Genomic DNA, 24,052 nt, shown 5'->3' with positions numbered 1-24,052 from the left:
GGAGAATGGACAAGGCTGGTAAGCAGGACCTCCCAATTTCCCGCTTTGCCTTAGAGGAGACACCAGCGTGGCCCCCGATCCCACTTCTGCTTGCTCACTACCCTAAGGGCCTTGCCAGGGTCCTTCCCCTGCCTAGGAGGTCTTTCCTGTCTTGATATTACGCAAGGCCTGCAGCTGCCTCCCTGACGAGCCTCCAGGCTGGGCAGTAGAGCTGAGGCTTTGGGAAAAGAGGAAGCAACCTCTGAGGCTGGATCTCCTCTCTTGGGGTGGCAGAGCCCTGGGAAGCCACCAGCACCACGAGCACCTGGCCTTCCTTCCTGTTCTCCTGTCCTGCCGTTCACCAGCCTTGCAGCCACTTCCCTCAGTGGAACAGGTATTCCCAACATTGGAATGCGGGAGGAGGTCTGGGAGAGGGGCGGGGTTGAGATTTGCTTGGGAGTCTTGGGGGTGGGTGCTGGACCGGAACCAACCCAAGCCCTAGATGCTAATCAAAGCTGCACTCATTACCCAAACCATTCCATGCCCCCAAATCTTCCCCAACCCCCATCCCAATCCCCATCCCAACCAACTTCCAGTCCTACCTCAACCCCAGTTCCACCCCAAACATTTCCTACGCATCATCTCCATCCAGCCTCAATCCTGACCTTCATCCTCCCCCAACCCATCACTCTCCTCCCCATGTCCACCCAATTCCATCCCACATGGCAGCCGAGCTTCTCCTTCACCCTGGCCCAGCTGCCGACCAACCCTCATCTTGCCCTCATGGGAGCCCAGGCCCACTCGCCTCCTTCATCACCACTTCTTCATCCAAGCAGGACTCCCAGCACTGTCTAGCACAGTTTCGGGAATGGCTGCTTGGGCTCTGAGCGTTTATAGCCAGATTGGCAAACGAGATGTGGGATTTCTACTGCCCATTTCAACCCAGTAGACCTCATTTATGGATTATATGGCTTTCCAAGTGAAACCTTTGGCTTATATTTGGGGCTTTCCACTATTACGAAGATAACGTAGTCTGGAATTGCCCGTCTGTACCCTGATTTCCTATCTGGGGGGCAGAGCACTCCAGATGGCCGTGTCATCTCACTTCTCTCGTTCTCCAGCCTGATAGGGAAGTTAGGGAGGGGAGAGCCCTGGTGCTAGGAAACAGAAACTGAATCCTGCATAGCTGTCTGCAGTGAAATTACCTCTGCCCTTCTTTCTGGTGTCTGGGATCGGAGGTCAGGGACTCAGGGCCCTAGCCAGCCCTCCCCAGTTGTCCTAGGACACTGGGTCTCACATAGGCTTTGCCACTCACTTGCTCTCACACAGGCAGCAAACATGGGCACCCACCATGTGCCAGGCCACCTCAGCCCAACCATGATGCAACATATACCAATTTGGGGGGTGGGGATTTAAACCCTGTCTTCAGAGCACCCAAGACTTGGAGATACAAAGTGAACCTCAGGAACTTTCTGAGGTCTGGGGAACAATCCTCTCCCACATGGTCACTGCTTAAATAAGGGGTTGTTTCAAGGCTGAGGGGCTCTGGTCCCCCAATACAGGACTCCCTTCCCCAGGACTGGCAACCACCCCCTTACCACCAGGGGGCGCAGGGTGCACACCAGGCGCCCAGCTCAATTCAAGCCCTAGGAGCACCTAACCTTCAGCAAGAGGTTTTCAAATAGAGACAAAGGTCGTCCTTTCTGGGGTCTGTCTTGCCCCTTCTTTTTCCAGGAAGGCTCTCTGGGATGAGGCTGGTCTTTGGGGTGGAAGAGGTTGAGCCAACGAGTTGCACTCTGATGGGTCTGATCTCTTGGGTATTGTAGCTGGGCCAAGTGCAGGTGACATCTCCATGCTGTGACTTGAGGTGGTTCTAGAAAGGATCTTCTCACATGTTTCTTTTTTTTTTTTTAATTTTTTTTTAACGTTTATTCATTTTTGAGACAGAGAGAGACAGAGCATGAACGGGGGAGGGTCACAGAGAGAGGGAGACACAGAATCTGAAACAGGCTCCAGGCTCTGAGCTGTCAGCACAGAGCCCGACATGGGGCTCGAACTCATGAACCGTGAGATCTTGACCTGAGCCGAAGTCGGACGCTTAACCGACCGAGCCACCCAGGCGCCCCTCTTCTCACATGTTTCAAAAAGCCTGCTCCATTTAGGGGTCAGTAGGTCTAAAATCCCACCATTCCTCCTGTTGGTTCGGCATTGTCCTTTCCATGACCCCAAATGGGAACAGCAGGGGCACTGGAGCCAACACGCCACTATCTTACTGATCGATGTCTCTGCTATAGTGGAGTTCACCCTCTTACCCAGTGTGGCTCTGGGCCCCAGACCCACACCTCCCCGCCACATGCCCAGTTCTGCCTTTCAGCCCAGCATCCAGGCCACAGCCACTGCCTGGGCCAGCATGAGCCTCTCCTGTGGCTAGGGACCAGGTATAGAGGGTGCGGGCACATCCTCCTGGGACAGGAGCAGGCCCAGGGCCACACAAAGAAAGAGACGGAGACAGCCTCAGCAAATGACCAGACTTGTCTGCTGGAGCAGCCCAGCCAGGGGGCCGGGTCCCCTGAGAAACAATGCTCTTCCTGGCCTTCCCACATCTTTGCCTTTGCCACGCTCCCTGCCAGGATGCCCCTTGTCCCTTCACACTTGGCTAAGCACTGTCATTCTGACAGGCAATCCAGACCCCATCTAGGCCCTGGGTGTCTGCTCAGCACCTCCCCAGGTGTGCCCCCTGGTAGTCCCCAAAATCAGTTGGGCCCCACCCTGCGGCTGATGGGCTGGGGGCTGGGAGATGTCATGAGTTTCCTGTCCCCAGTCCCAGCCTCCCCCCCCTCCCCCTGCAAAGTCAGCATTTAGGACCAGGGAGGATTGCAAAGTTTGCAACATGGGTTTTTGTGTGCATGTTGTAAAATGTACTTAATATAAAACTTAACTGTCTTAACCACTTTTAAGTGTACAAATCAGTGGCATTAGGTACATTCACAATATTGTGTAACCATCACCACTTTCTATTTCCAGAAATGTTTCATCATCCAAAAAAGAGACTCTGTATTCATTAAACACTAACTCCCCACTCTCTCCTCCCCACCCCCCGCCTTGCTCCTTGTAACCTCTATTCTACTTTCTATCTCTTTGACTCTTCATACTCCAGGGACCTCATCTAGGTAGAATCGCATAATATTTGTCCTTTTGTATCTGGCTGGTTTCACTTAGGATAATTTTTTGAGGTTCGCCCATGTTGTGACATGTGTCAGACTTTCGTTCCTTTTTTTGGTTGGGTAATAGTCTATCGTATGGATATACCACATCTCTTTTATCCATTCATCTGTTGATGGACACTTGGATTGTTTCTACCTTTTGGCTATTGTGAATAATGTGGCTATGAACATGAGTGTACAAGTATCTGTTTGAGTCTCTGTTTTAAATTTTTTTGGGTAGATGCCTGGAAGTGGAATTGCTGGGCTTTTTGAGGAACCGCCAAACGATTTTCCACAGGGGCTGCGCCATTTTACATTCCACAGGGGCTGCGCCATTGTTCCCACCAGCAGTGCACAAGGCTTCCAATTTCCCCATGTCTTCATCTCCAGCAGCATTTATTATTTTCTGGTTGCGTTTGCCTGTTAGTAGCCATTCTAACGGGTGTGAAGTGTAGCTGATTGTGGTTTTAATTTGCATTTTCCTATTGCCTAATGATGTTGAGCATCAGGCTTCTTGGCCACTTGTGTATCACCTTTGGAGAAGTGTGTATTCAAGTCCTCAGCCCAGTTTCTGAATTTGGATTATTTGGGGGTTTTGTTGTTGCTATTTTTGTTGAGTTGTCAGAGTTCTTTATATATTCTAGATATCAATCCCCTATCAGATATATGATTTGCAAATATTTTCTCCCATTCTTTTCACTCTCTTCATAGCGTCCTTTGATGTGCACACAAGTTTTCAAATTTGACCAAGTCCAATTTTTCTATTTTTTTCCTTCTGTTGCTTGTGTTTTGGTGTCATACTTGAGAAATCCTTGCCTGATCCTAGGTCATGGTGTTTTTCACCCATGTTTTCTTTTATAGTTTTATGGTTGTATAGTTTTAGTTATGAGTGTTTCTGGCATTTCTCCCCACTCAGATTCATATCTTTGGCACTCTGTTTTTTACATTTTTTTAATGCTTGTTCACTTTTTGAGAAAGAGAGAGACAGAGTGCGAGGAGGGGAGGGGCAGAGAGAGAGACACACGCAGAATCCGAAGCAGGCTCCAGACTCTGAGCTGTCAGCACACAGCGCAACACCAGGCTTGAACCCATGGACCATGAGATCATGAGCTGAGCTGAAGTCAGACACTTAGCCAACCGAGTTACCCAGGCGCCCCTTCATTGGTACTCTTTAGAGCCTCATTTCTAGCAGGGACTCTCGGTGGCAGAGAGCCCACCATCATGTGCATGGTATACAGTTGACATTTAACTCATGTTTGCGGGATATGTGTTGTGCAGGGCTCTTGTGTCCTGTGCCCAGACTTGCCCAGCCGCCAACTCTGGGCCCCCAAGGACCACACCTCTCTCTTGCTCACCACTGCAAGGCCTAGGGGGCTCTGCACTGCTTCAGGGCACATGTCCTCAGCCCCAGCTCCTGAGAAGTGGGTGGTCACCAGCTTCCAAGGACAAGGCAAGCACAGAGGTAGCTGTGGGGCGGCCACAGGGACCCCGAAGGGCAAGTTTCAGCTAGAATCCACCTTCAAGCTGCACCCTGAAGACCAAATAAGGTTTCAACAGGCAAAGATCATTTGTGGTGGGGGCAGAACTGGTCAGCTGGAGAGCCCGTGGGTAGATGGGAGTAGCCACAGGTGCGTGTGTGGGGACCCGGGAATGGGAGCAGAACGGGGAGCAGGATGAGGACTTTTCAGGGATGTAAGTAAATCTTAAAGGCAGCACTTTGGAAAGTGTTCGGTCAAGCCCCACTACGGCCTACAGTTGGTAAGGCTGGTGGTAAGAAGACAAACTTCAAACCATCAATCTCACTGGGTTCCGTCCTCTCTGGGCTCCAGTTCCTGTTGGGTTGGGTGGGGAAATGGGGGGGGGGGAGGAAAGGGAGAAACAGCTGTTCATCTGCTCTGGAGGAGTGTCCTTGAGGGGCTGGGAAAGCAGAACTTGGGGTGGGGCTGAGAGACGCACAGAGGGCTTTGTGGGGCATGTCACCAAGTGAAGGCATTCCCTGGTGCAGTCTGAGTCAGGAACGTGGGCTCCTGGCTCCACGCCCTGCCCTCTCACTGGGTTGGCCAGCATAGCATGTGGAGGGCACAAGGCTGGACTCTCAGCAGGCTCTGAGGCTGAGGTGCCCCGAGTTTCCCTAGAAGGCCCCCGTATGCCCCACCAGCACAGTGTGCATCACCCTCTTAGGCACCAGAAGTAGTGTCACACCTGCCATGGACTACCTGATCCAGCTTCTCCAGTTGACCTCATCTATCTCAGCAGGTAAGCTTTGCTGGCCTTCCCCATCTCACAGGGCCTGGCCTTGGTGAGTCGAGCCCTCCGTTGCCCGAGCAGACTGCACTGTGCCTGGTCACCGGTTTGTCTGCTGAGATTGAAGGAAGGCTCAGGGAGGCAGTGGCTGGCGGCGGGGGGGGGGGGGGGGGGTGGCATCCAGAGGGGTTGCTCCAAGGGTGCTTTGCTGGGGGCAGGGCAGGCTATGGGGACTCGTCTGGGGCAGATCTGAGGGCCCTGTGGTGGTCCCCGGCCTTTATCACTCTCCTCTCTGTCCCACCTCACCCTCAGGCCTGGCCTCATGGGGTGTCTCCAGTCCCCAGGATGTGAAGGGCGTGAAGGGGTCCTGCCTCGTCATCCCCTGTGTCTTCAGCTTTCCAGCTGATGTGGAAGTGCCACATGGCATCACAGCCATCTGGTACTACGACTACTCGGGCAAGAGGCAGGTGGTGAGCCACTCGGAGAACCCCAAGCTGGCGGAGGCACACTTTCGTGGCCGCGCCCAGCTCTTGGGGCGCACTGAGCACAGGATATGCAGCCTGATGCTGAAGGACCTGCAGCCTGAGGATTCGGGCTCCTACAACTTCCGTTTTGAGATCAGTGATGGCAACCGCTGGTCAGATGTCAAAGGCACTGTGGTCACCGTGACAGGTGAGGGGCAGGGTGGCCTAGCTACTGCCCGGAAGCGTCTCCCAAGCTGCTCCTGGCCCCACTGGCTCACAGCCCCAATCCTGAGCCCACCAGCCCTGGCCTAAACCCAGCCCCACCTCTCCCTTGCATTCACCCTCAGTGGGGCTGGGGATAGAAAGCAGCCTCTCCTTCCTCTTAAAGGACCCTGCTCAGGTCTTGCCCCTCAGCTGGACTTTCTAGGGTGTTCGGCCTCATGTGTGGCGAAGAGGAGTCCTCAGCCTCTGGTCTTTGTCCTCAGAGAAGCCCGAGGAGCCCACGATCGCTTGGCCAGAGGAGCTTCGCGAAGGCATGGAGGCCAACTTCAACTGCTCCACTCCCTACGCCTGCCCGGAGGAGCAGATCAGCCTGCAGTGGCTAGGCCAGGACCCCGCACGCTCCATCACTTCCAACCACCAGAAGCTCGAGCCCACGGGCATCAGCCACTTGGGGACCCTCCATATGCCCCTGTCCTGGCAGGACCATGGCCGGACCCTGCAATGCCAACTCTCGGTAGCCAAGCACAAGACTCAGGGCAAGATTCACCTCCAAGTGCAGTGTGAGTGTGCTGGGCGCCACTCCCTTGGTACTGAGGGCACATCTGTGGCTTCCCCAGCGGAAACCGTTCCCTCCTCCAGCCTGGGGAAACAGAGCCCTCACCCCCGAGGCAAAGCCAGACATGCTTGGACCTCCAGGGTCAGGCAGGACGAGAGACACCGCTAAGCCCTTCTGAGTCACATTTAATGGCTTCCTTGTACCTTTTGTCCCTGAGGCCAGGTTGGGCAGAGAAGGGGAGACACAAAGTGCCAGAGAATTGGGGGTCAGGCAGCAAGGCCCCTGGGATTTATCCCAGCTCTGGAGGATGCACTGTGTGTGTGTGTGTGTGTGTGTGTGTGTGTGTGTGTAGGAGGGTTCACCCCTCTCCTGCCTAAGACTATTCAGACTCACGGTGATCAGGGTATTGCCCAGACACCGAAAAGAGGTGGTGGATGAAAGCCTGAGTTTCTACCTGATTCTGCATCTTCCCGTCATGGTAAAACATGGCAGAGCCTGTTCTAGAACAACTGCTGTTCACAGGCACCAGGCTGCCTGGATCCATGAGGCTCAGGAGCAAACGGGGCAAACTGGTCAAGTGACTTGCCCTTCGGAGCCTCCGTGTCCTCTGTTCAGGAGACTCACAGATCTCAAGGAACTGGTGTGGAAATTACAGGGGTGCTTGGCACATACCGAGCACTCTAAAACATTAGCTGCTGTTATTTGCCTATTTACCTAGATTAAGCACTTGAACATATTAGCTTCTATTAGCATATTTACGTAGTAAGAGGCTTTGGAACAAGATTTATAGAAACACAATTGTTTTGTATGGTTGGCACCTTCCTCACACATGGGCTAACCGTTCTCAGAGCTCGTTTGACTCTGCCTTTGGACCCCTCCATTCGGTGTCTGGTCCCGTGCCAATAGCTACCACAGGCCACCTAAGCAGGCGGTATGGTGCTCACGGTCCCCAAACAGAACAGAAGGCAATGGACGCTGCCACGAGGCAGAAAGCCGTGGAAGGCAGTGTAGGCTGGACGCTAGGCCAAGCGCTGAATTATCAGGCCCTCAGTGGAAAAGGAAGGAATCAGGACCTCCTTGCGAGTTGGGGGGCAGAGCCGGCCCTGACAGGGGAAGGGATGGGCCTGACCGTTATCCAGATGGGGTTCCTTAGGGCGGAGGGTTGAGAGAGGAGAGAAGGGCTGCCATTGCCTTCCATGGGTTCCTCGCCTGATGCCCCCCATCATGACTTGCAGATGCCCCCAAGGGTGTGGAGATCCTTCTTAGCCCCTCAGGGCGGAACATCCTTCCAGGTGATCTGGTCATACTCACCTGCAAGGTGAACAGCAGCTACCCCGAGGTCAGTTCCACGCAGTGGGCCAAGGATGGGACGCAGCTCAAAGTCCAGGGTCCTGTGCTGCAGTTGCCCCAGGTGGCCTGGGGTGATGCCGGTGTCTACACCTGCCAAGCTGGGAATGGCGTGGGCTCCACGGTGTCGCCCCCTGTCAGCCTCCACGTCTTTAGTGAGTCCTGGGTGAGCCTGAGTCTTGACCAGAGGGTGGGGGTGGGGATCCAGGCTACTGTTGCTGAAGGGAGCCAGGCCAAGGTGCCTCCTGGAATGCAGGCATGGAGTCCTAGCCCTGTCTCAGATAGGTGACAAGCCTTCCTGGCAGGGTGGGATGTCACGAGAACCCTTGTAAACAGGACAAAGAGATGCAGTGCCCGTCCAGAAGGCTCTGCTGCAGAAGGGGCGTGATGCAGAACATGCAGGGGTTTAGGCTGACTGGCTACAACCCCGGTGCCCTGGAAGTCAGCTGGGTATCCCCCCGCGTGCCCCATGCCGCCCCCACAGCGGCTGAGGTCCAGGTGAGCCCAGCAGGCCCCATCCTAGAGAACCAGACGGTGACACTGACCTGCAACACGCCCAAAGAAGCGCCCAGCAAGCTGCGCTACAGCTGGTACAGGAACCACGTCTTGCTGGAGGACGCCCACAGCCACACCCTGCAGCTGCACTCGACCACCAGGGCCGATACCGGCTTCTACTTCTGCGAGGTGCACAATTCCTACGGCAGCCAGCGCTCTGGCCCCGTCAGCGTGGTGGTCAACCGTAAGTGGCAGGACAGGGGGGCACCGGACGCTGCCAGAGCCCGGTCAAAGGGCAGTCAAAGGGCGAGGGCCCCCACAGGAGGGTTAGGGTCCTGGGCCTGGTTGGCCTTGAGCTCGTGTCCCAGCTCCGCATAACCGGGCACGCTTTGACCTCTCTGGGCCTCAATTTCCTCCTGTTTTAGAATCCTTTCCATTTTGAAACAAGTTAAGCTTGCGAAAAGTTGCAAGGAGAACACAAGAAATGACCACCTGCCTTTACCTTAGTGTCCCCATTTGTTAACAGTTTGGTACGTTCGCTCTCTCTCTTTAAATATATACGTGTATGTATATATATGTGCATACGCACAAGTATGCATGTACGTGTGTATTACACACGTGCATATATACGTATGTGTGCAAAAGTGTACACGCATTTTCTATGTAAACATATATATGGGCATTTCATATGTATATACGCTGTATGTGTGGATATCCACCAGTTGGCTGTCACGTATCTGTTAGCCACGTGCTTACATTCTTCTTTTAAATTTATTTTTAACTGTTATTTATTTATTTTTGTGTGTGCACCATTCCTGGAAGTGCTGCAATACCAGGTCGATGCGTGGAGTGGACGGAGCAAGCTCCTTCTCCATCTCCCTGCTCCAAAAATCCATGTAATATATTATCCTCAGATAGAGGACGTATCAGATATTAAACTGACAAGAACAGAGACGACACTTAATCATAGCCAAAAGGCCGAGAATCGATATTTTAAAAATCTTTTGAAATTTACATCCAGGGGCTCCTGGGTGGCTCAGTCGGTTAAGCGTCCGACTTCGGCTCAGGTCATGATCCCGTGGTTTGTGAGTTCGAGCCCCACATCGGGCTCTGTGTTGACAGCTCAGAGCCTGGAGCCTGCTTCAAATTCTGTGTCTCCTCCTCTTTCTGCCCCTCCCCTGCTCATGCTTTGTCTCTCTCTGTCTCTCAATAATGTATAAATGTTAAAAAAATGTTTTTTTAAATTTACATCCAAGTTAGTTAACATAGAGTGTAATAACAACATATAGTGTAATAATGATTTTAGTGATTCATCACTCATCCAAACAAGCGTCCTCCTTAATGCCCCTTGCCCATTTAACCCACCCATCCCCCCACCCAAAACCCTGCCAGCAACCCTCAGTTTGTTCTCTGTACTTAAGGTTTGTCTCTTATGGTTTGTCTCCCTCCCTGTTTTTTATGTTATTTTTGCTTCCCTTCCTTTACGTTCATCTGTTTTGTGTCTTAAATTCCACATATGAGTGAAAGCGTGATATTTGTCTGTCTCTGACTGACCTATTTCATTTAGCACAATACACTCTAATTCCATCCACGTTATTGTAAATGGCAAGATTTCATTCTTTTTATTGCTGTATTTATTTATTGTATATACATATACCACATCTGTATCCATTCGTCAGTTGATGGACATTGGGCTCTTTCCATCTGTTGGCTATTGTTGATAGTGCTGTTCTAAACATTGGAGTTCATGTCCCCCTTCAAGAGAGCACTCCTGTATCCTTTGGATAAATACCTAGTAGTGCAATTGCTGGGTCATAGGGTTGTTCTGTTTTTAATTTTTTGAGGAACCTCCATACTGTTTTCCAGAGTGGCTGCACCAGTTCGCATATCTACATGTTTACATTCTCAAAATTGTAGATGATGTCCCTCTAGCCCTTAACTCCTCAGCGTGTATATCCAAAGGTCATTCTCATACATAACCACAGTACACTGATCACAGCCAAACCATTTAATATTGATACAATTGATAGTATTGATAGAGCAATATTTTTTAATCTACAGCCCATATTTGAATTTTACCAATTGACCCCATAGCATCCTTTATGGCAATTTTTTTTTTTTCCGGTCCAAGATCTAAGCCAGGATCCTGAATTTCATTCAGTTGTTAAGTCTCTTTATTCTCCCCTTTTAAAAAATCTTTATTTATTTTTGAGAGAGAGAGAGAAAGAGAGAGGCAGAGTGTGAGTGGGGGAGGATCACACAGAGAAGGAGACACAGAATCCAAAGCAGGCTCCAGGCTCTGAGCTGTCAGAACAGAGCCCGACGCGGGGCTCAAACTCACAAACCGAGAGATCATGACCTGAGCCGTAGCCGGTTGCTTAACAAACCGAGCCACCCAGGCACTCCCAGTCTTCCCATCTTTAAAGTGGGGCCCCTGATCCACATTCACAGGGTTGCCACACTTATTGGCCAAGAAGACAAAGTGATTTGCTCAGCCCAGGGACAAATGTGTTCAACAGGCACTCAAGAGCTCTGGGGTTGCCCCTTCACAGGGCATTGTGGGACAAAGGAGGCGCAGGGTCAGTCCAGGGATTGTCCCTGTCTGAGGATGACCATCACCCATCTGTCTCCACACAGACCCGCCCCTTGTGCCGGACCTAACTGCCTTCTTGGAGACGCAGGAGGGGCTGGTGGGCCTCTTCCACTGCTCGGTGGTCAGCGAGCCCGTGGCCACCCTGGTGCTGTCACACAATGGCCTCATCCTGGCCTCCACCCCAGGGGAGGGGGACCACAGCTCGCGCTTCAGTGTCTTCTCCAACCCCAACTCCCTGAACCTGGAGATCCGAGACTTGCAGCCAGGCGACAGTGGGAAATACACGTGCTCAGCCACCAACTCCCTTGGGAATTCATCCTCCACCCTGGACTTCCAGGCCAAAGGTAAGACAGGCACAGGGAGGCTGGTGGAGGGAGCCTGAGGAGGAGGGCTGCTCTGATCTCTTCCTCCCAGGAGTCCAGAGCGCTCAGCTGAGGGGCTGACCAAGCTGTTTGGTAAAAAAAATAATAATAATTTTTAAAAAATCACATCAAAGATCTGGACTATACCGTCATCCCAACCTGGGAGGTTCCTGAGGCCAAGGCAAAAGGGAAACATGGCAGGTGGCATTATTCCTTATGTACACATTTTGTCTCTGAACTTGAAGGGTCCTTCATATCCATCTGTTTTTTATGTATCAAATGTTTGGGGCAGGCTCTGTTAGGAGTCAGATGCAGGAGGGAAAATGGAAAAACAGGGGCTTCCACATCTTGAAGGATGTACTGCCATTTCCTCCTGCTGAGGCCATGACAGACCGAGCTAATCGATCAAGCCAGGTTCTTGATGTAAGTCCGGGCTCTGGCTCCCAATCCTTCTCAACCATGCTGCAGCCAGCTACTACCCATAGATCAGAATCGGCATTCAAGGACAAACCCCCCTGATACCAAGAGGTTCACAGAGCTGATGCCGTGAAGCCCAGACCTGCCTGTAGTCATGTGGGGAGAGGTGAACCCTGGAGGCCTTCCTGCAGCAGGTGGCACGGAGCTGCCGGTGTGGGGGGGACCTGATCCTCCCTTACTCCCTCTTTTGCCAGTGGCCCACCTCCTCATCAGCCCCACAGCAGAAGTGGTAGAAGGGCAAGGAGTAACACTGAGCTGCAGGAGTGGTCTGAGCCCGACGCCTGACATCCGCTTCTCCTGGTACCGGAATGGAGCCCTGCTTTTCGAGGGGCCCAGCAGCAGCTTTCATCTCCCTGCGGCCTCCAGCACCGACACCGGCTCTTACTACTGTCAGGCCAAGGATGGCCACAGTGCCAGCGGCCCCTCTTCCTCCGCCATCCTCACTGTGCTCTGTGAGCGGTCTTCCCACCAGCCCCTGCCTGCCGTGGGGAGGGTCAGCCCGCCAGCCACCCCCGCCTCCCTCAGGCCCTCCTGCTGCTGCCTTGCTCCGGGGTCTAGATCAGGAAGGCAGCTGCAGGTCTGCGAACCATAGAGCTCTCCACCCAGGGCTGAAATGTGGGGAACAAAGCTGGGGCTTTCTCTACCTCCCTACGTCCCACCCCCCAACCCCAGCCCCTCCAGGGCCCTCTGCCTCTAGCCTCAAGTGCATCGTTGGGCACCATGTCCGGGATTTGTCCTCCTGGGCTGGGACCCTGGACACCATGCTTCCATATATGTGTACACACTCATAGGCTGTGCCCTCACAAGCTCCCATAGCCACGAAGGCAGAACTTCTCAGCATAGAGACTGTGTCCTGTTAAGAGTGGGTGCCCCATGTTAGCCTGAGGGGCCAACCTTCAGTGTGTCAGAAGCACATGACGTTATGTTAGCCCATATGACAACCTTGTCCAAGCTAGAAAAATGGCATTCCTTCCTCTGGGAAGACTCAGTATAGCACTATGGCACAGCTTAGCATGAGGGGCATGGGCTGCATTCCTCCTACCCCGGTTTGGTTGTCCTTGTGCAGTACACAACCTACACAGCTGTTTATGGCAACTTTAAGCACATGCCTTTGTTTAGTGTGGCTAGCCAGCTTTGAGTGGACCTGTAGGACCCTGGTGGAGGCCATGGGATGAATGCCTATGCTCTTCCTCCCTATAGATGCCCCACGCCAGCCCACACTCACTGCCCAGCTGGACCCTGACGCCGCAGGGGTTGGGGCTAGACGTCAAGGACTCCTCTTGTGCCGTGTGGACAGCAACCCCCCCGCCCAGCTGCGACTGCTCCACGGGGACCATGTTGTGGCCTCTTCTTCCCTGCCATGGGGCTGTGGGGGTTGTTCTCAGCACCTAAAGGTCACCAGAGCCCCCAACCTGCTGCGTGTGGAGATTCGTGACCCAGTGTTGGAGGATGAGGGTGCGTACCTGTGTGAGGCCAGCAATGCACTGGGCAACACCTCTGCCTCTGCAACCTTTGATGCCCAAGGTGAGTCATGGCAGGGAATGGGTGGCTCAGGGTCAGGGGCTGGTACTCGGGACGCTGCCACCCCTGGCTCCCCAAGAAGGGTCTGTTAGCTGAAACCACCTCCATTCAGCAGCAGGAGCTCGCTTTGCTCCCCTGCCCCATGGGAAGCCCAGGGGGTCTCATTCCTGCCTTCTCCAGGCTGGGAGGCTGGACTCCGACCCCACGGGGGAAGTGGTCAGGGTAAAGCCTGTCTCAGCTGGCCCGTGCTGCCTACTCTCCAGCCACTGTTCTGGTCATCACACCATCGCGCACGCTGCGAGAGGGCACCGCGGCCAACCTGACCTGCAGTGTGAACCGGGAGGCCAGCGGCCCTGCCAACTTCTCCTGGTTCCGGAATGGGGCGTTGTGGGCCCAGGGCCCCCTGGAGACCGTGACGCTGCTGCCTGTGGCCAGAACAGATGCTGCCCTCTATGCCTGCCGCATTCTTACCGAGGCTGGGGCCCAGCTCTCCACCCCAGTGGTCCTGAGTGTGCTCTGTGAGTGATGGGCAAGGGCAGAGTTGGGTACTCAGGGGGTGAGGGAGTGGTCAGTGGGAGGGAACAGGGTAGGGTTGGGTTTGGGGGGGGTCAGAGCGTGGCTGGGGCGTGGACAAGGGCAGGTCTGACCTGTGTGTGTGGAGGGGGAGGGGCACACAGGGGCAGCTGGACTGTGGTGAGTTGTACTGGGGGTGGCCTGACCTCCTTCCTGTCTGCAGATCCTCCAGAACTTCCAAAGCTGTCAGCCCTCCTGGATGTGGGCGAGGGCCATGTAGCTGTGTTCATTTGCACTGTGGACAGTCGCCCTGTGGCCCAGCTGGCCCTGTTCCATGGGGAGCGCCTCCTGGCCACCAGCCTGGGGCCCCTGCTCCCACACCATGGCCGCCTCCAGGTCAAAGCCACAGCCAACTCCCTGAAGCTAGAGGTCCGAGACTTGAACTTGGAGGACTCCGGAAGCTACCGATGTGAGGCCACAAATGCCCTTGGATCCACCAATAGCTCCCTCTTCTTTCAGGTTCAAGGTGAGTTTCAGTTCTCTAAAGACGTGGTAGACCCCCTGGGGGCTGTTCTAGCCAGACTTTGGGCTGGGTCATGTGGATTCTGTGCAGAGATTTGAGTCTTTTCCAGGTTAAGGGAGTTTCTAGCTACCCAGCAGGCCTCCCTTTGTCTCCAGCCAAATATTTTCACCTGTAATAACTGTGGTAACCACTAGGGGGCAGTGGCAATTGCATAAGGTGGCTTGCTTGGTTGGAGCGCTTCTGTCAGAAACTTCTTTTATAATAACATAATTTTGATACATAATAAGAATTTTCATACAAAACATAAGACACATATACTATGCATACATGTGTGTAATGTATGTGTGTGAATATGAATATGCACATACATGTATATGTAGAAATATATACACATACACATTAATATACATGTATTCTTCTGTAAAAATCCTCCCTAAGTGAATAAGCCAAGAAAGAGGAAAGTTAACACCCATAAGGCTGCAAAGGCCAAGGAAAAAAACACCCTTTTTTTCCTCCCACGATGACAAACATCAATTTTCGAGCACTGTCCTTGGGCTTTGGTTCTATATGTCTTTTCTTATTTATCATACCCATTCCACTGGAAGAGACACTGAGGGTCAGAGTTTCAGGAGCTTGCTCATGGTCACATGACTAGCTAGCTCTGGATTGATTTGGTTCTGATTCCAGGCACAGCCTGTGCTCCCACCACTCCAGCTACCCCACCTCCTTGCTCCCCACCCCAGCCTCGTCCTGCCTGGGACCCAGGGGGCACCCGGACAGCCCTTTGCTTGGTCCTCCCAGTTCGTGGGCTCTCATGACTTGGAGCCTGGGTGCAGAGCAGGCCTGGAGAGGACTCAAGACCACATAGTGGCTAACTTTCCCTCCAAGTCCTCGGCCACCCATGCTGGGTCCAGATCAGTATCAGGACCAGGCCCTCAGCGCGGCCTAAACCCCTCCCATTTCAGTGCTTCAGGGGGTCAAACCAGCATTTGCCAAGAGCTAACATGTGCATGTGCTGTGCCTGGCACTGGGTTACAGGTCATATAGGCTGGGCCTGCACTAGGCTCACCTTCTGGTAGGTGAGATATGACTGACAGAACAAAACTGTGGCTCAAGGTGGTAGGTGGTAAAGACCGGGATAGACCCAGTGCAGGGGAGTTGGCAACAGGACAGGAGGAGGCATGGAGCTGAACTGGGGCCCTTGGTGGTGGTGTGGTAGGTAAGCTATGGCTCCTGGACATAGGATTGAGGTCATGCAGTCCTGGTGTGCACATATATCCCTAGACTGTGGGAGGGTATGGTGGAGAGCCCTCACCTGCTCTTGGTTTCTCCCCACAGGAGCCTGGGTCCAGGTGTCACCATCGCCCGAGCCCCGGGAGGGCCAGGCTGTGGTCTTGAGATGCCAGGTGCCCACAGGGGTCCTGGAGGGGACCTCATACCTCTGGTATCGGGATGGCCAGCCCCTCCCGGAGTCGAACTCAGCCACGCTCCACTTTGCAGCCATTACTGTGAGTCAAGCTGGGGCGTACCATTGCCAAGCCCAGTCTCCAGGCTCAGCCACCACGAGCCAGGCCGCCCCTGTCATCCTCCACGTGTCCTGTAAGCTTTCATCCTGTCCATGTTTCTTCGGGGGTGAAGGAAACAAGGGCACAGCTGGGGGAGGGGTTGGGGGAGCCCAGGCGCCCTGACCACTCCCCACCTCCTGTAGATGCCCCTCGCCAGGCCACGCTCACCACCCTGATGGACACAGGCCCTGGGCGACTGGGCCTCCTTCTGTGCCGTGTGAACAGTGACCCTCCAGCCCAGCTGCAACTGCTCCACGGGGACCACCTCGTGGCCTCTACCCTACAAGGTGTGGGGGAACTTGCAAGCAGCTCTCCGCGGCTGCAGGTGGCTGTGGCCCCCAACACCCTACGCCTGGAGATCCACAATGCAGCGCTGGAGGATGAGGGCGTCTACACCTGTCAGGCCACCAACACCTTGGGCCAGACCTCAGCCTCTGCCAACTTCGATGCCCAGGGTCAGTGTGGGGATGTGAGTGTGTGCATGGATGGCTCCTTTAAGAGAGGAGAGGAGGCTGGAGAGGGTTCTGGAAGCCTAAGGCACAGCAGGTGGGCTGAACATAAGGACTGTCTCCATTCCCATCCCCCCTTTAAGGGCAGCAATTTCCAGACTTGGGTTTCATGGAAGAGCCTGCTTTATTTTTTCATTTTTTAAACATTTTTAATTTATTTTGAGAGAGAGAGAGAGAGAGAGAGAGAGAGAGAGAGAGAATCACAAGCAGGCTCCACGCTATCAGTGCAGAGCCCGACATGGGACTCAATCTCACAAACCATGAGATCGTGACCTGAGCTGAAATCAAGAGTCAGACGCTTAACCGACTGAGCTGCCCAGGCACCTGGAAGAGTCTTTTTTAAAAACAGAAGTTTGCTGGGGCGCCTGGGTGGCTCAGTCAGTTAAGTGTTTGACTTCGGCTCGTGTTCTCACAGTTCGTGGGTTTGAGCCCCGCGTGGGGCTCTGTACTGACAACTCAGAGCCTGGAGCCTGCTTCGGATTCTGTGTCTCCCTCTCTCTCTGCCCCTCCCCCACTCGTGCTATGTATGTGTCTCTCTCTCAAAGATAAATAAAACATTAAAAAAACAAACAGACAGAAGTTTGCCTGATGTCCAGAGGATAAAGCTAATCAAGAGAAAGGAGGAAACACCACGGGGCAGGGGAGGCTTGTGTTCTCCCATGTGCCCCCCACCAGGATCAGGGAGGGCTCAGGACACTCCAGGGCTCTACAGAACTCTGCCTGGGACCACCAGAGAGGGCGAGCTGTTTCCCAAGCTCGACCTTGAGCCTCGTTTACAGGCGGGCCACCTGTGCCTCTCAGAGGCTGACATGGAGACAGGTGGCTGGCTTACCCAGCTTCACAACTCTCCAGCGTCCCCCTGCCCTTCTCTCTCCCCAGCTGTGAGTGTGCAGGTGTGGCCCAAGGCCATCGTGCAGGAAGGGCAGCTGGTGAACCTGACCTGTCTTGTGTGGACCACCAACCAGACCCAGCTCACCTACATATGGTACCAGGACGGGCAGCAGCGCCCAGGGGCCCACTCCATCCTTCTGCCCAATGTCACAGTCACGGATGCTGCCTCCTACCGCTGTGGTGTGCTGACGCCTGGCCGGGCACCCCGCCTCTCCAGACCTGTCATTCTGGATGTCCTCTGTGAGTCTGGTTGGATGCAGGGTGGGGCAACAAGGGATCAGGGCATGGCCAGAGTCCCACAGATGTCCAACCCAGAAACAGTCCCCATCTGTCCGATGAAGCTCAGAACAAGGAACACTGAGTTGAGGGTGAGAGGAGATAGGTTCTCTCTGGGCAGTGGAGCAGGGGCCATAGATTGGGTAATCGGGGGCCCTTGGGGTAGGGAGCCAGGACCCTCCTGGTTTTGAATGCCACCCGCCAACTAGCCTCCCGGCTGCAGTCCTCTGAACTGTTTCCTTTGGTGTCCTTGTAGACGCACCCCGCAGCCTGCGCCTGACCTACCTCCTCGAGAGCCGTGGTGGACGGCTGGCCCTGGTACTGTGCACTGTGGACAGCCACCCAGCCGCCCAGCTGGCCCTCAGGCACGCTGGCCGCCTCCTGGCCTCCTCGACCACAGCCTCTGTCCCCAACACCCTGCGTCTGGAGCTGTGGGAGCCCCGGCCCAGCGATGAGGGTCTCTACAGTTGCTCTGCCCACAGTCCTCTGGGCCAGGCCAATGCATCCCTGGAACTGCGGCTAGAAGGTGAGGCAGGGCATGCCAAGCCCACCAGGGGAGGGACCAGCTGTGGGATCTGGCTGGGCCTAGCTAACCCTGCTCTCCTTGGTACAGGTGTGCGGGTGACCCTGTCACCATCAGCTGCTGTGCCCGAGGGGGCCCCCGTCACAGTGACCTGTAAAGACCCTGCTGCCCACCCACCCACTCTCTATGCCTGGTACCACAACAGCCGTTGGCTGCAGGAAGGCCCAGCTGCCTCTCTCTCGATCCCAGCAGCTACACGGGCTCATGCGGGTGCCTACACCTGCCAGGTCCGGGATGCCCAGGGCACACGCAGCTCCCGGCCCACAGCCCTGCAAGTCCACTGTGAGCAGGGGTCCTTGGCTGGGGGTGCCGAGGATGAGGGCGGGTGGAGGGCACTTCTGGGCCTTTGTAGGGGTGGACACAGGGCTGCAGTGGACCTTGGAATGGGCACTTGGGAAAAGAAGGACATAGGTGGTGAGAAAAGAGACCCTAGGGTCCTGTGAATCCTGCCTGGAGGAGTCTGTCTACAAGACTCCTGAGAACTTGTCACTTCTAGGAAGTGACCATTTGTCCAGAGGCTTCACCTTCACCAGTGCCAGGCAGGTAGGCCATGGTACAGGGTTTCTTAACAAGGCCTCCAACTATGTCTTATCCTGCCACCAGATGCCCCTCGGGATGTTGTCCTGTCGTCGTTTCGGGACTCGAGGGCGAGCCCCATGACCGTGGTACAATGCACCGTGGACAGCGAGCCACCTGCTGAGCTGGCCCTGTCCTGTGATGGCAAAGTTCTGGCCACCAGCCATGGGGTTGACGGCTTGGCATCGGGGACAGGCCATATCCAGGTGGCCCGCAATGCCCTGCGGCTGCAGGTGCAAGAGGTACCCTCAGGTGACAAGGACACCTATGTGTGCACAGCCCACAACTTCCTGGGTTCAGTCAACACCACAGGGCAGCTGCAGGCAGAAGGTGAGTGGGAGAAGGGGGAGGGGAAGGGGCGCAGGCGCAGCGGGGCTATGTGTCTGTGAGGGGTGGAGCTCCTGCGAGAGGGGGCAGGCTGACCAGAATGGGTGGATCTAGCCGTGCCCCATCTGATGGAAGAGAAACAGCTCTCCTGGAGGCAGGTGCCCAGTCTGAAGGGGAGAGACAGCCTTGCCCTTGGAGAACCCCCTACGAGGGTGGAGCTGTAGCTGTGCCAAGGGGACCTTGGATGCGGGCAAGGCATAACCCCACCGTCACAGACCCCAACTTGGGGTGGGGGCACAGGCCTGCCCTGGGGAAGCTGGGGTGGGAAGAGAGACACAAGCTCTACCTTCAGGGATGAGGTGGAGCCCTACCTTTGGGGAGTCCAACCTGAGAGCAGAACACAACCTCATCCATCGGAAAGTCTGGTTTGTTAAGAGAGACACACAGCCCTGTCCTGGAGGTCCCCAGTGCGAAGATAAGAGACAGACTTGTTCTCAGAGATCTCAGTCTTATGGGAGAGACACGGTCTCACCTTTGAGAGCCCCAAATCAGAACGGACCTTCCCATAATGCACAGAAGGCTCTCAGATGCCCAGATCCTACCCAGAGGCTCCAGCTCCCACAGGCCTGCTGATCCCTGACGACCTCCTGGTCCTTGGCCCGCAGGTGCACGTGTGGTGGCCGAGCCAGGGCTGGACGTGCCTGAGGGTGCACCGCTGAACCTGAGCTGTCGCCTCCCTGGTGGTCCTGGGCCCATAGGCAACTCCACCTTCGCTTGGTTCTGGAATGGCCAGCGACTGCACGTGGAGCCTGGACCCACCCTTGCTTTCACCCACGTGGCCCGTGCCCAAGCTGGGGTGTACCACTGCCGGGCCCAACACCCCAGTGGGACCACAACCTCTGCTCCAGTCATGCTCCGGGTTCTATGTGAGTATGACACGCCCCCCCCCCCCCCCCCCCCCCCCCCCCGCCCGCCTCAGTCTGTCCACACCTCACATGCGCACCTCAGGTCTTCCTTCTCTTCTGTCTGCAAAGAGCAAAGACCTTGCAGGTATGGAGTTCCGGGTGGGAGGACTCCCGCTCACTGATTGTGTGATCTTGGGTACCCATGCCTTGGTTTCCTCATGCATGACGTATCAGTCCCCTCACCCCGCGAGGAGCATAGGAGATAACGGCACGTAGAGTGCCCGGCATACAATAGGCCGTCATCAGCCTTGGTCCCTTACTCCATTCCTCATGAAGGCGCCATGCTGTCAGTCCGATATGGCTGTACTAACAAGCCACTCCAAAACATAGAGCGTAAAATGACAGCCATTTTATTTGCTCACAGTTCCGTGGGTCAGAAACAGGGCCTGGCTGAGCTGGGCAGGTCTCTCGCTGGCCTCACCTCATGTGGCTGCAGTTGTCCAGTGGCTGAGCTGAAGCTAGACAGCCTAGGATGGCTTCATCCTCATGGCCGGCAGGGGCTTCATCCAGGGGCTGGCTGCTGGCTGGGCCACCACACGTTGTCCAGCATGCTGGCCCGGGCTTCCCACATGACTGTGTTCGCAGGAGGGCAGAAGCTGCGAGGCCCCTTGAGGTCTAGCCCTGAAGTCACATAAAGCCCCTTCTGCTTTCTAGTGGTCAAAGCAAGTCACAGATCAAGGAGTGGTGGGGGGTGGGGGGCGGTGGGGTCGGCTCTACCTCTTGATGGGAAGAGCAGCAAAGTCATCTTGCCTGGGTACAGGGAGGGGAGGATTTGCGGCCATCATCACACTCCCTGTATTCCCATAGACCCTCCCACGATGCCCACCATGACGGTCTTTGTGGAGCCGGAGGGGGGCATCCAGGGCATCTTGGACTGCCGAGTGGACAGCGAGCCCCTAGCCAGCCTGAGCCTTCACCTCGGCAGTAGGCTGGTGGCCTCCAGCCAGGCCTGGGGTGCTCCTGCAGAGCCACACATCCGTGTCACGGCCACTGCCAATGTCTTGAGGGTGGACATGGAGGAGCTGAGGCCCAGCGACCAGGGGGAATACGTGTGCTCTGCCTCCAATGCCCTGGGCTCTGCGTCTGCCTCCACCTACTTTGGAACCAGAGGTAGGTGGGGCGTCCGTCTCCCAGGCCCCTCTGCACAGAGGCCCAGCTCTCGGGTCCAAAGGCTTCCTTCTGAGGTCTTCCCTGAATCCCTTCTGCTGTAATCAGTTTGTCTGACTAGTCCAGACTGGTTGCCTGAAGCGCCTTTGCATGGAGGGGGCTTCTGAGATAAAGTGAAAGCTAGAATAGTTTTCATCTTTGGGGAGTCACCTTGGGAGGGAGGATTGGAGGCCTGGAGTCATAGGTGCCACCTCAGCCTCACCCTTGTGTTCCAGCTCTGCACCGCCTGAGTCTGTTCCAGAAGCTACTCTGGGTCCTGGGGCTGCTGGTGGGCCTCCTCTTCCTGTTGTTGGGCCTGGGGGCCTTCTGCGCCTGGAGGTGGGTTCAGAACTGGGGGTGGATGGGGTGACCTCGTCCTCCCCCTTGCCCCTCAACATTCCCTCGTGTCATTCCTACCAAATTCACAAGCTCCATACTCTCTAGCCTGTCTCTCTTTCTCCCACTGCTCCAAATTTGGGAATCGCTTCTAGAATCCTCTTTATATCCATCTTGCTATGGTTTTCTTCTTTCTTTATCTGGACCCTGTCTGTGTAAAGAAAGTGCTGGGAAGGAAGAAAGATAAGGCACCCCCCTTCCCCACAATGCTCCCACTGCTCTGTGCAGTGAGAAGTCTGGGGCTAAGCAATGGGGTTCTGGAGAGGGAGGGGAGGCAGGGGGAGGGGAGAGACTTTCTGAGTCCATTCTTGTGTTGCAGGAGGCATTTTCGTAAGGCGAGCGTGGGTGAGAATTTGGTTGAGATGGATTCTCAGAAGGAGACGGCACAGGTATCCATTCACCCTGTGGGCACAGGCAGACACAATGCCTAGCTAACCCACAGCGCAAGGTTGGCACCTAGAGACCGCAGTCATATACAGGATGGCCCCTGGGGCTAGGGAGAGAATATGGAGAACCCAGGGACCCCTGAGAAGATAGGGGAGCCACATTCTGACTGGGGCCCACAGCAGTCGCGGGTTTGCTCACTGGGCACTTCTTTGGGCATACCGTAGGCCAGCGTGACTGGTTCTCTATGGGACCTGCTGGCTGGGTGACTGGGGCAGACCTTCTGAACTTAGCAGCATCACCTCCACATCCAAGACACCTCTTGGAACACAGAACCCCACCTGTGTTTTGGGCTCTCTCTTTCCCACTCCTGAGTCTGCCGATCACCTGGGCAGGAGTGAAAGTCTGTTTTCCCTTCCCTGTGATGTATCCCCTCTGTAGATAATCATTTGGTGGGCCAGGGCTCGTAGCCTCATGGCCAGCCAGGCACATGCTCACCAATCCCCTTGGGATCCCTACACATGGCTTGAGGTCTGGGGGACCGTCCACCAGAGTTAGAGGTCAGGTGATGACGGTTCCCAGAGTCCTCATGTGACCAGTGTTTTCTCTGAGGGAAGCTCAGTGGTCCTGATCCAGCCACATGTGGGACCTTGTCCTGTGCTCCACCCCTGAGCTGACCTGTAGCATTGCCTACCCTCAGGAGGAGGAGGTCACCAGAATCTGCAATGACGCAGGCTTCGTGAACAAGGTAGCACTGAGTCCTGCCTGCCTCTGTGAAAACAATTCTGCGACATCTGACTTTCTGTGACCTGGCTCCAAACCTCTTGCCAAGAAAAATGGGCAATGATAGGTGAAGGGGCACCCTAATCTACCCAAGAGGTGCTGACCCCCGAGGACTCTGAGGAGAAACGGACTGGTCATGTTGTCAACTTCTCTGTTCCTTTTCCCTGGATCTCATCTTTCCTTTTCTCTTCCAATGGACTGCCCCTCACATATTTTCCCCCAAGCCCACTGTGGACTTTTTGGATGGATTAGAAAAGAAGAGAATCTTTCTACAGCCTCACAGACTGGCCTAGGCACTCTGTATTGGCTAGAATAGAAGTTAAGCTGCTGTAATAAGAGACCAAATACAGTAACTTCAACATGAGGGAACTTTCTTTTTCTTTCCCATACGAGTCTGGGTATGCTATGGTAGTTTAAGGTGTTGGAACTCTAGATCCGTCTATCTTATTTTTCTCCATCCCTAAAATGTTACCTTTGGTTGTGAGGTTCACGGCGGCCCCACTCTGTTCACACTCCCTCCAGCAAGAAGGAGAAAAAGTGGACATTGCAGGCACATACCTTCCCATTGTGGACACAGCCCAGAAGTTGCTTGTCACTTCCACTCACTTCCCATCAGCTAGAGTTTAGTCACATGGCTGCCCCAAGCTGCAAAGGATTCTATTCTATTTCCAAAGGACTCCCAACCATGGACTCATCCCTGAGACTTCTAACATTGGTGACAATGCCTCCAGCAGGCCTCGTTTTTAGTGTCCTTCTACCCAAGGCCAGGATGTGTCCCTGGTCATTCTGTCCATGGGCTTCCCAGAGGAGTTAGTCCCTCTCACATATTAAGACTGAGGAAATCAAGAGGGTTTGGTGATCCCTAGGGAGAGGGCATGCAGGCAATTCAGTTGCCTGAGCAGGCAATTTCATCAGGCCCCTGGAAGAGATGCCCCCATTCGTACCTCCAGGGAGAGTGGAGAGCACTCTCGATTCTACTCTAGGTGCATTCCTCTCCATGATCACGAGCTCACTCGCTCTTCTTGGAGGCTTGTGTGCCCAGGGCTTTCAGGTTGAATGAGGGTCACAAAGAAGGAATAAGTTGCTCCATGAAGTCAGTGCATGAGAGGAGCCAGTTCTTGGGTGGGCTATTGACTCCCCTCATAGCCTGGT

The 24,052-nt window shown here is 54.8% G+C and overlaps 1 protein-coding gene and 1 non-coding gene across 3 annotated transcripts; one reads left to right on the top strand and one right to left on the bottom strand.

The window, feature by feature from the left end:
• Positions 1-222: 222 nt before the first annotated feature.
• On the top strand, positions 223-23,471 carry SIGLEC1 (sialic acid binding Ig like lectin 1). Of its 2 annotated transcripts, XM_042931506.1 has the most exons (22): positions 223-373; positions 5,364-5,438; positions 5,739-6,098; positions 6,376-6,672; positions 7,904-8,170; positions 8,500-8,754; positions 11,148-11,447; positions 12,137-12,394; positions 13,143-13,466; positions 13,727-13,981; positions 14,200-14,502; positions 15,838-16,098; positions 16,208-16,519; positions 17,453-17,704; positions 17,997-18,266; positions 18,354-18,605; positions 18,927-19,229; positions 19,892-20,152; positions 20,999-21,301; positions 21,574-21,676; positions 22,053-22,122; positions 22,818-23,471. In XM_042931506.1, exons 2-22 carry the CDS (start codon positions 5,390-5,392, stop codon positions 22,923-22,925), a joined length of 5,163 nt encoding a protein of 1,720 aa, XP_042787440.1. In that variant the 5' UTR covers positions 223-373; positions 5,364-5,389; the 3' UTR covers positions 22,926-23,471. The 2 variants fall into 2 exon arrangements, with proteins under 2 accessions (XP_042787440.1, XP_042787441.1); XM_042931507.1 differs by lacking the exon at positions 223-373 and having other exon boundaries at positions 5,062-5,438.
• LOC122216771 lies at positions 9,310-9,500 on the bottom strand. Its single transcript, XR_006201111.1, has one exon. It is a non-coding gene; the product is annotated as a U2 spliceosomal RNA (small nuclear RNA).
• Positions 23,472-24,052: the final 581 nt, after the last annotated feature.

Source organism: Panthera leo, chromosome A3, assembly GCF_018350215.1.
Source record: "Panthera leo isolate Ple1 chromosome A3, P.leo_Ple1_pat1.1, whole genome shotgun sequence".
NCBI classification, from domain to species: domain Eukaryota; kingdom Metazoa; phylum Chordata; class Mammalia; order Carnivora; family Felidae; genus Panthera; species Panthera leo.
Note: the sequence above shows the minus strand (reverse complement) of the source record. Positions and strands in the feature narration are given on the sequence as shown.

What these genes read in the sequence shown, in the direction of transcription:
- SIGLEC1 (XM_042931506.1), top strand. Translation starts at nt 5,390, where the DNA reads ATGGACTACCTGATCCAGCTTCTCCAGTTGACCTCATCTATCTCAGCA. An exon ending in CGCCATCCTCACTGTGCTCT is followed by an intron (nt 12,395 to 13,142) that starts GTGAGCGGTCTT and finishes TCCTCCCTATAG; the next exon opens with ATGCCCCACGCCAGCCCACA. An exon ending in TGTCATCCTCCACGTGTCCT is followed by an intron (nt 16,099 to 16,207) that starts GTAAGCTTTCAT and finishes CACCTCCTGTAG; the next exon opens with ATGCCCCTCGCCAGGCCACG.